Source organism: Populus trichocarpa, chromosome 2, assembly GCF_000002775.5.
Source record: "Populus trichocarpa isolate Nisqually-1 chromosome 2, P.trichocarpa_v4.1, whole genome shotgun sequence".
Lineage (NCBI taxonomy): Eukaryota > Viridiplantae > Streptophyta > Magnoliopsida > Malpighiales > Salicaceae > Populus > Populus trichocarpa.
This window is the reverse complement of record NC_037286.2, coordinates 19738605-19748630: the sequence shown is the minus strand read 5'-3', so window position 1 is coordinate 19748630 and position 10026 is coordinate 19738605. Positions and strand designations below refer to the sequence as shown.

General features: G+C 34.7%; 2 protein-coding genes across 3 annotated transcripts; one reads left to right on the top strand and one right to left on the bottom strand.

Annotated features, from left to right (window-relative positions):
- Positions 1-760: 760 nt before the first annotated feature.
- Positions 761-1502, bottom strand: LOC112326555 (uncharacterized). The gene is made up of 3 exons (XM_024595027.1): positions 1477-1502; positions 1046-1304; positions 761-928 (listed from the first exon to the last, which is right to left on the bottom strand). The coding sequence occupies exons 1-3, from the start codon at positions 1500-1502 to the stop codon at positions 761-763; spliced, it is 453 nt and encodes a 150-aa protein (XP_024450795.1).
- Positions 1503-4000: 2498 nt separating this feature from the next.
- On the top strand, positions 4001-8702 carry LOC7481454 (NPL4-like protein 1). 2 transcript variants are annotated; one of them, XM_052450673.1, is made up of 3 exons: positions 4001-4500; positions 4732-6021; positions 8259-8702. In XM_052450673.1, exons 2-3 carry the CDS (start codon positions 5038-5040, stop codon positions 8319-8321), a joined length of 1047 nt encoding a protein of 348 aa, XP_052306633.1. In that variant the 5' UTR covers positions 4001-4500; positions 4732-5037; the 3' UTR covers positions 8322-8702. The 2 variants fall into 2 exon arrangements, with proteins under 2 accessions (XP_052306633.1, XP_002302817.1); XM_002302781.4 differs by having other exon boundaries at positions 4063-4500; positions 8293-8702.
- Positions 8703-10026: the final 1324 nt, after the last annotated feature.

Genomic DNA, 10026 nt, shown 5'->3' with positions numbered 1-10026 from the left:
CATTCTTCTACCTTTCATTTTTTATTATGTTGGCATTCATCTTATTTGAGTAATAAAGCTATTATTATACAAGGCTACCTTCCCTATTTTTTTAAAGTATGATATTATATTAAAATCACACACCATAGCATGAATACTTAAAAAATTTCCCATCCAAAACATTGCACTTTATAATATTTATTTCCACCAATATTCACAACAAATATATATATTGAATTATTGAAACAAACATTCATAAAAATAAAAGTACTACATATTTATGGTAAATAATTATACTCACTAAAATATTACATGTTTACGTTAAATTAAACAAAATCGAGCTAAACAATGCAATAACACAACATCCATAAAAGATATATTTTTTTTGAACAATAACTAATCTCTTAAATTACAATCCAAATAAAAACAAATACAGGCAACCCAACAATCCAATAACTCACTTAAAAAGTCCATAAGTACAACAACATTTAAATAAAGATACAAAGCAATTAAAAACAACTGAAATGGATATGCCCCATCTCACAATTTCAAATATTAAATAATACAATGAATGAAACAAACTTCTACAAATGAAAACTATTATTTTCAAAACTGTCAGCTCATTATTCTGCAAAGGTAAACATGTATAAATAAATTATCAAGCATGTTAAACAAAATAACACATTAAATTTAGCTAGCACTTTAACAAAGTTAATAAATTAACGCTTTAAAAAAGAAAATCATACCATATCAGCTAATCTTGTTTACTTCGTGCATACATTCACTTCAACCATTTCAACTTCTTTTCAAGACCACCCATACTAGACCACATTTCTCTTTTCCTTCTAAAACTCAGATACTCCATAGCAAAGTCATGAAAATCATCATCAATTGAAACTCTAGAAATTGAGTGGAACTCGACCATCACCTCAGGAATACTATAGCCTTGCTGATCCATATGCAAAGAAGTGGAATCACTCCTAGTTGACATACTTTCAAGTAGTTCATCCCACTTTGACAGCAGCTAAACGCCAATTCCAGACGTCTTCTTCTTTCTAGCTCGAACCTTAGAAGGTTCTCTTTCTTTTCTTTTGCCACTACTCCTTATGTTACTGTTGCTCAACATATTCACCCCGCCAACCATTCGAGACATGTCATTATCCAAATTTGGAATCTCATCCTCCTTCGAATCACCGCATCCTTCTTTCAAATCAACACCATCAATGTTGACGTTGCTTGTGTCGGGATCGACATCAGTGCCACTAAGTACTCCTGATGATGGAGCCCATGCATACTCTTCAGTAGCAACAATGTTGGAATATATTCTGTCAAATTTAAACTTTAAAGACGGTTCAATACCAGCATATCTAAATTTTTTGGCTCCTCTAATTTCCTACATAAAAGAAATGAAAATAATTAATGCAACATCATGTATTAAATTTTTTTTATGAAATCTGACAACAACAAATGAAATTGTTAGGATCATAAGGAATTAACCTGAATTTTCGCTTTTCACCACTCATCGCTAGCTGAAATTGGTCCTAATTCACTACTCCAGCCCACACCAATTTCAGAAATTAGCTTTGTCCATATCCTCCAATCCTTTTTGCATCCATCCCATTTGTTTTTCAGTTGTGTTTTAGTGAATGCATGTCTAGTTTGTTCTTTGAATGATGTTATAAGAAACTTTCATCCCGTTTTATCAAAATGAGTATTAGGTCTCATTCCCATGTTAATGGCCTTAATGCATAGATCACAAAATGTATGCAACATTTTCTTTGTCCAAGTAGCATTATCCATAGATTCAAGACCTTCTATTGTATCTTTTAAAACATTTAACAAAAGGAAACAAGTAATGATATCATGTTTATATGCAAAAATTAGTATTAACACAAACACAAAATACTTATTATAAATAATACGTAAAGCTAAAAAGTATAAAATGCATGTTGTGGAACACTTTAGTTTATTGAGTATTTGACAAAACACACTTTAATAACCCTTCTTTAAGGAAAACTAAAAGCATGAGATGTTGATACAATGTAGTTTCAATAATTTGTAGGATAAAACTAAACAACAAACAGCAGACTGTGAGGGGTAATTATAAAAATGACTATACATGTCATATACTAGCTTACTATAAAAATCAACAATGTCCTTTTTCTGTTCTTTCCCCAGCTTTCTAGTAATTGGACTTCAAGTTTTGAAACTGACTACCTTATCTATTTGTTGGGGTTATTATTGGAGCAATAATTATTCATGTTAATTTTTTTAAAGTGAATTTGAGTTCTATTTAAGCATTTGATGTCTTTTACAGTGCCTTGTTTCCCTCAATATCAAATTGGAAGCATGAGGGACATATAGCAGAGCTAGCATCTAAATCATACAGTACAAACCAAGTGATATTGTTTTGAGAGGATGGGGGTATTAAGCTTTCTATATTGAACAAAAATGCTAAGCAATGATTAATGCAACTTTCCCTCCTTTGTTTCAATCGCAACAACTTTACCTGGTTATAGCAAACACTGTTCTTTACAAATCAAACCCAATATGTAATTCAAGACTTTCAACACTGCTTTCTACAAATCAAACCCAATATGCAATTCAAGACTTTTGTTTGTTATAAACAAGATGATTATTTACTCCTCTATATGAAAAAAAAACCCTCAAAACTTCATCAATTATACAACACCCTAATGTAATCCTCACAAAACAGAATATTACACTTCCTTCCAGCTATATACAAAAAGAAAATAAAGAAGCAGCAGTTAAATCCAACTATTAGCCGAACTAAAAGGAAACCCATTTTAGAGCAGACAAAACCCATGTTAATAAATTAATAAAACATACAAAACTTCCATAAAACATGAGTAATTGCAACAGAGAAAAAATTATAAAGAAAAATCACCTATTTTCAAGAACAGGTTACATACAAGTGCAATAGTTTGTAGTTAATTAACAGCATTGATAATTAATCACAATTAAAATATATTAATGAAGCATCACACAAATTGAAATTTATAGTTAATTAAAATAAATTTTCAGATGAAAATAAGAAAGAAACTCATGATTAGTGTTTGTTACAAGAATAGGTTTCCAACACCTTCCTCTTCTCTTATTTGAGTTTCCTCAACATGGATCTGCTGTTTATTTCTACAAACCAAAAAAGTAATGCAATGGTAGCCTAGATCATATGGAAATCTACATTGAATTTGATCTGACTTGAAGAGAATGAAGAAAGGAGTGCAGAGATATAAGATTTCAATTTACAAGGAAAAAAAAACAATACAAAGCTTATTAATCACTGGAAATTACTTTTTGTTGAACGAGTCTGGCAAGGTAAATTCAGAGAACTAGAAAGAGGCAAGTTAAAAGAATATCACGACGAGAGAAGGGAACGAAGGGGAATAATAAGGCAAGAAAAATTTGGGAATGAGATGATAATAATAGATCTCATAAATGGTGAGCAATAGTAGGCAAGATTTTCAAATCTGTGGGTTGTTTTGGTTTTTTTTTTCCAATAATTTTCTTCTCCCTAATTTTTATCGGTGCAAGTAAGAGAGAATGCTTTCAAAAAGCAAATGAAAATTGCTTTTCATAAACTGAGAGTTTCTAATGAGACCCATATGCTTAAAAAATGTGGTTCATATCTAATCAAATACAATAGAACTAAGTTTTCACTTACCCTCACCGATAGCCACAACGCCAAACTCTTTCTAGCATGGTAGCTTTAGAGTTGCTATTGCTCTCAATAGTTATTCATGTCGCCCTAGGATTGCTTGTTCAAAGTAAAATTTAGTCGGTTGTTTCCCTAATCTTTTGCTTGGTTTTCAAAAGGCAATGAGTTAATTTGTTCACATAATTTTGAGGGTAGCTAGCCTTTTTATTTATATTTTTCTTTTTGAGTTTCATTCTTGGGTCTTGTCTCTCATTTTTATCTTTGATTCTCTTTTCTAATAGATTTTCTTTAGTTAAAAAAAAAAGAAGAAAAAAGAAGATGAGTATGGATGATCTTATTAACTTATTCAACATGTTAGCATGCATTCCCAGTTACTTGTTAATAACTCATGCTAGAGTTTTGTTTATAGCGTTTTAGACTTTTGGTTTTGAATTACAATCATGATTGTCAGCTATGCTGGGAAGAGGTGCCCGGTGGCAGGTGCATAGGCCGATGCTGGACTGCTACTCACAGTGCAGGCATGATGGATTCCGGCGGATGAAAACTGCCTTTGGGTTGCTGGAGTTGAGGATTTACTGCCGTTGCTTGTGGGGCTGGCACTGTGAGCCACGGGAGAAATTAGTAGCAGTGAAAGGAAAGATCATTATACTTGTCATGGCATCATGTATAATGGAAAGATCATATGCCAGTGAATTGCAGGTGGCAATCTTCTTCTTTTTCGGCCACACATGTTCAAAAGTCTTTGGAGATTGGCTGTGCTTGAGAATGATATCTTGAGTTTTTCAAGTGATTCAAGCGGTGAGCAGCAGAGCAAATGGTCAAGTCGCTCCTCTCGTCTGTAGGTACCCAATCCCTGAACTACTGTCCCAAAATCATACAAGTTATCTCTCTACAAAATTCATACCAGATTAAATCAAGAATTAATTTAATTAGATCAATCGAGTCGATCAATATTTTTGTATTTAAATTTAAATTAGGTTTATCATATTAACCTAAATAGCCATATTTTATACACAAATTTGATCTACTGTAAGTGATTCCCCCTTTTCATTAATGAATGATTGACGTGATAGGATTGAAATGGAAGATTTATGGACTGCGAGGGAGAAGATACAGTTTGCCCTTTTTAAATACGGCGTCGTTGTGGAAAGTGCTCCAGCAGTAGAGGACACCGCGACACCGTTTATAGGAAAGATGAGTTTGCGAGTCGTCCTTTTTACCGTCTTCCCCGTCCAGCAAGTATCGCATATAAAAAAAAATATATGATAAAAGGCCCTCCGCTCGCTCTGTTTTCACACTGCGAAGCAAAGCACCGCACCCTTTTCTCCTTCTTCTGACTGAAGATCAGAATTCTGATCAATACTCTCAAAACAAGCAAGATGGTGATGGTTCGAATCCGCAGCAGAGACGGGCTGGAACGCGTCTCCATCGACAACACAAACATCACAGTTTCCCAACTCAAAACTCTAATCCAAAACCAACTCCAAATCCCTATCCGCAGCCAAACCCTCTCTACCAACCAAAGCCTCCTCTTAGCCAAATCACCCTCCGATCTCCTCAAATTCACTGACATGTCCAACCCTGACACTCCTCTCTCTTCCCTCAGCATCTCTCACGGCTCCCTTATCTTCTTAGCCTACGATGGCGAGAGAACTATTGCCGGCCCCGCTGTTCGACCTGCTGGTTCTTTCGGCCGGAAGATGACAATCGACGATCTTATTGCCAAACAGATGAGAGTCACCAGGCAAGAAAATCCCCACTGCGATTCTGTCTCGTTTGATCGCGATTGCGCTAATGCGTTTCAGCATTATGTTAATGAAACGCTCGCTTTTGCTGTTAAAAGAGGTGGGTTTATGTACGGCACGGTGTCGGAGGAGGGGAAGGTTGAAGTCGATTTCATATACGAGCCACCGCAGCAGGGGACTGAAGAGGTTCTGATGCTCTTGAGAGATTCCGATGAAGAAAAATTAGTGGAGGCGATTACGGCGTGTTTGGGAATGAGGAGAGTGGGGTTTATTTTTACGCAGACTATAATGCAGGACAAAAAGGACTATACGTTGTCGCATAGGGAAGTTCTTCAGGCGGCGGAGCTGCATGCTGAGAGTGAATTGAAAGAGTGGGTTACTGCGGTGGTGAAGTTGGAGGTAAGTGAGGATGGGGGAGCCGATGTGCATTTCGAGGCGTTTCAGATGAGTGATATGTGTATTAGGCTGTTTAAAGAAGGATGGTTTGAGACGGAGATTGGGGAAGATGCCGATCCTAAGTTGTCTAAAATGAAGAAAGATGTGGTTGTTGGTACCAAGGATGTTAAGGAGGTCGATAATGATTTTTTCTTGGTCGTTGTCAAGATTTTAGATCACCTGGTATGTTACGCCTTAGTCTTTTTCCTTAACTTTGATAATTGCATTTCTTTTGTTGTTGTTTATTTTCTGATATTGGGCTTTATCTTTGGTTGATAAGTATTCTTTTCCCTGGGAATTAGGATTTTGCTTTATTGATTGATAGTTGATAGTTGAGTGGAAAAAGAATATGTAATAAATAGCCCATGAAAGCTGAGTTAGTTTTGGATTTTAGATGGAAGATTTCCTATTTCATTGTGTTAAGCTATTTCTGGACTGAAATTGTCTAAATCTTCATTGACGAGAAGGGTTTATAGCATTCCAGCAATGTGGAAAGAGAATAACACGAGGGGCTAAAAAAAAAGAAGAAAAGTTTGGGAGCCAAAAGGTTAACATTTTATCATATGCATTAGAGTGTGCTTCAGAGTGACTTGGGATGTGATTCTCTTTCCGGGTCGGGGCTCAGCATTCTGTAGTCCATGTATTCTCTTTGTTCATGCTTTTTTGTGACACAAATAGCTTAACTTAGGAAGTGTCAACTTTCACTGTTTTCTCGTTATTTTGATTACTGCAGTGCATCCAGTTTTTGAGTATCAAGTTCTAGGATAAGTTGAAGTTCCATTCTTCATATACGTGAGATGAGATTGCTAGCTAGGTTCTTAGAAGGATATATCTGTTTTGTGGGGGGGAAATCTCTTTTCTTTAGAAGTTTTGCAGCTATATATGTGTCAATGGTTAAGCTAGAGTCATTGGAACTGGATATGAAGTTTTACATAAATCATTCTATTTCAAAGTGCAGATTGCTAGAGATGAATTTATATATATATATATATATATATATTCCTTTGTGGTCTTCTTCTTTTTACTAGGCCTTGGATGGGGGTGGGGGGGGGGGGGGGGGTTTGAGGAGTTATAAGGGCCAGCTAGTCAATTATGTGATGTTTTAAGGGTCTCATATAGATCGTTTGCTCAACAAATATCATGGAAAAACGTGCTGGCATTAGACAATCACAGTTATGTTTATGTGTTATGCAAAAACAAGATGGAATGTTTGCTGTTGAGGTGTATATAGTTTGGCAATCTTTACATAAAAGGTATAATTATTTGGAGGAGTATCTTAGCTTCTTATTGTGAGAAAGCCTGAAAGGATCCTTTTTATAGCAAAATTCTTTTAGAGTGGTCTGAGCATGATTCTTGCTTGAAAATGAAGAGAAGCATTTGAAGGGATGGTTTAGAGATATAAGTTATGCTATACGAGGGATTCTGTCTAGCAGTCACGCAAGCCTTTGGGTTAGAGTATGAAGGAATCTGGTTTGATTATTCAAAAAAGTTGTTTCCAAGCATTTTTTCAAATCCTTGCTAGATATTAGTTTCAAAGTCGACTGACAGTTGTATAAAACAAGCAATATATCTTTCATGTTCTTGGCGAATATGTTCAGGGATGGTGTTTGTACATTACAGTAATGAGGAAAACAAAACCTGCACTTATCCCACAGCATGAATTACTGTGTGACCGAACACATAGCTCCTATCAATATGACATTCATTGGATGAGGGGGCAATAAATTACAAGTTGTTTGGCCTCTAACGTGTGTGTGATGTTAATATTAATTGGTGTCTCGCATGGAATTTATTTGATGCCATATATTTCCATTTTGGAAATTTAACTGTACAAATGACACAGATCCACTAAGAAAAAGAAATGGGTGAATAATCAGTGGGCCATTTTTCAATTGACTGCCCTGTTACCTGAAACTGGGGGATGGAACCTGTATTTCAAATTCATGCAACAGCTACAAGTTTGAATGGCTTGGCATTTTCTGTTTTGAGTAAGTTCAGCTCTGATGCTAGATCATGCCGGTAGGTTACATAATGAATATTTGAGATTGCTAGAACTTCTATATTTGGAGCATGACACATGCAGTACTGTTTGTTCCTTTTTGGATGAAACCTGAGAATGACGCTATCTGTGTTAGGACTATCAGTTAATATTTAATCTAGGATTTGGTTTTTTTTTATTTTTCCGTTCATGGAAGGAAACTGTGGTTTTGACTGAAAAATGCAGCGTAAGCAGGGAAAAATGAAAAATTGTACAGCAGTAGACATCGCCTGTTTGACTGTCACTTGACATTCAGTGGATATCTGTGCTGGGGAGCTATTCATTCATTTGATTCTTCTTTATCATGCCATAATGAATTTTCAAGATACTAATGACACAATCCTGGATGATTATATCTTTTCTGCTGCCTCTTGTGGAGAAGTTCAATGATCTTATCCATGAATTATTTAATGCAGGGCCCTCTTTCATCAACCTTCCCCATTGAGAACAGGATCACACAAGTGACAATGAGAGCATTGAGGAGTCATCTGGACCGTGCAAAGAATCTTCCATTTGTGAAGAGAATTTCTGATTTTCATCTCTTGCTATTTCTGGCCAAGTATCTGGACCTCAATTCTGATGTTCCGGCATTAGCAGAGTGTGTGCTTGCACAGACAGCAGTACCAGAGGGTTATCAGATCCTAATTGAGTCCATGGCTACTACTTGATGTTGCTTGAATGCCTGATGGTTGGATCAATCCATCTTGTCCCTTGTGAAAGTTTCTGTGCATCAAGAACTGGAGCCAATTATACTACTTCCTGGTGTATCATAATTTACAATTTATCTCTTATAAATTTAAAGTATCTTCATCCATTGGTTTGATAATTTATGTTTGGTGAAATCAGGTTTTATTTTCTGTTTGATTCCTTTTAGTCCTCCCACGTGCTGATATCTAGAACAACTAATTCTAAATATTAAAAAAGAAAAAAAAAACATATGATAAAAAAATTCTAAAAATATACACATTCCTTCTCATCTGATGTCTTAACCCCAATGCCTTGCTGAAAAAGGCCAATGGTCTGCAATTCTAACTTAAAACTGCTTCTAATCCTGCAGAACAAGCATCACTTTTCAGAACAAATGTGTTATTAAAGTCTGAAGGCTCTACATTAAACTGCTTTCAATTGAATGAATGTTTTTTCAGCATTTATACTCTACTGTAACCTGTCTGTCTCTAGTAAATTAGTTAAAGGTTTAAGGTTTGTTAATGATACCAGCCCTTTAATAAACTTCATGTAATATCCCAGCTAGCCTCGAAATCCTCTTAGGTCAATCCTCTGTTGCTTCAATCTTCTTAGGATTTATGGTAACACATTTTGCTGATATTATATGATCCAAGTATTTTATTTGATTTTCACAATAAAAACACTTCGATCTTTTTGCATACAATTGATTCTTTCTTAATACTTTTAATATTTCTCTTAAATGATTGATATGTATATTTAATGTAGAATTATATATTAATATATCATCAAAGAATACTAAAAAAAGGTTAATGGTTATAATACTTGATTCATTAAAGCCTAAAAAAATGGTTGGTGTATTTTTAATCCAAATGTTATTACCTTGAACTCATAATGATCATGACAGTTTTTTCAATATCTTACTCAAATATTCTGACATAATGGTAACTAGATCTCAAGTTTAATTTAGAGTAAAATTAAAAGTCATACAACTTATCCATCAACTCATCAATCAATGGAATTGGAAACTTATTTTTAATAGTAAGATCACTAAGCTTCTTGTAATCAACGCAAAATCTCCATGAATTACCCTTCTTTTTAACTAACAACATAAGTAAGGCATAGAGACTGTAACTAGGTTGAATTACCCCATTATGTAACATCTCTTTAACCAATTTCTTACTTGTGGATAAATAAATATTTGTAGGGTTTTATATTCACTAAATTAGATCCTGAAATTAATGGAATTATATGATCCATTTGTCTTATTGGAATAAGTTATTTTGGTTCATCAATGACTTCTTGGTATTCTTCCAATAAGGTTTTCATTTGTGAATTTTTCACCATACGTGGTGATTTACTAATAGCTTCTATAGATAAAAATTGGCTAATGTATTCATAGATTGCCTCCTTAAGACTCCTTATGCACTTTAGTTACAAAAACTATTTGTATTTTAGTTACAAAA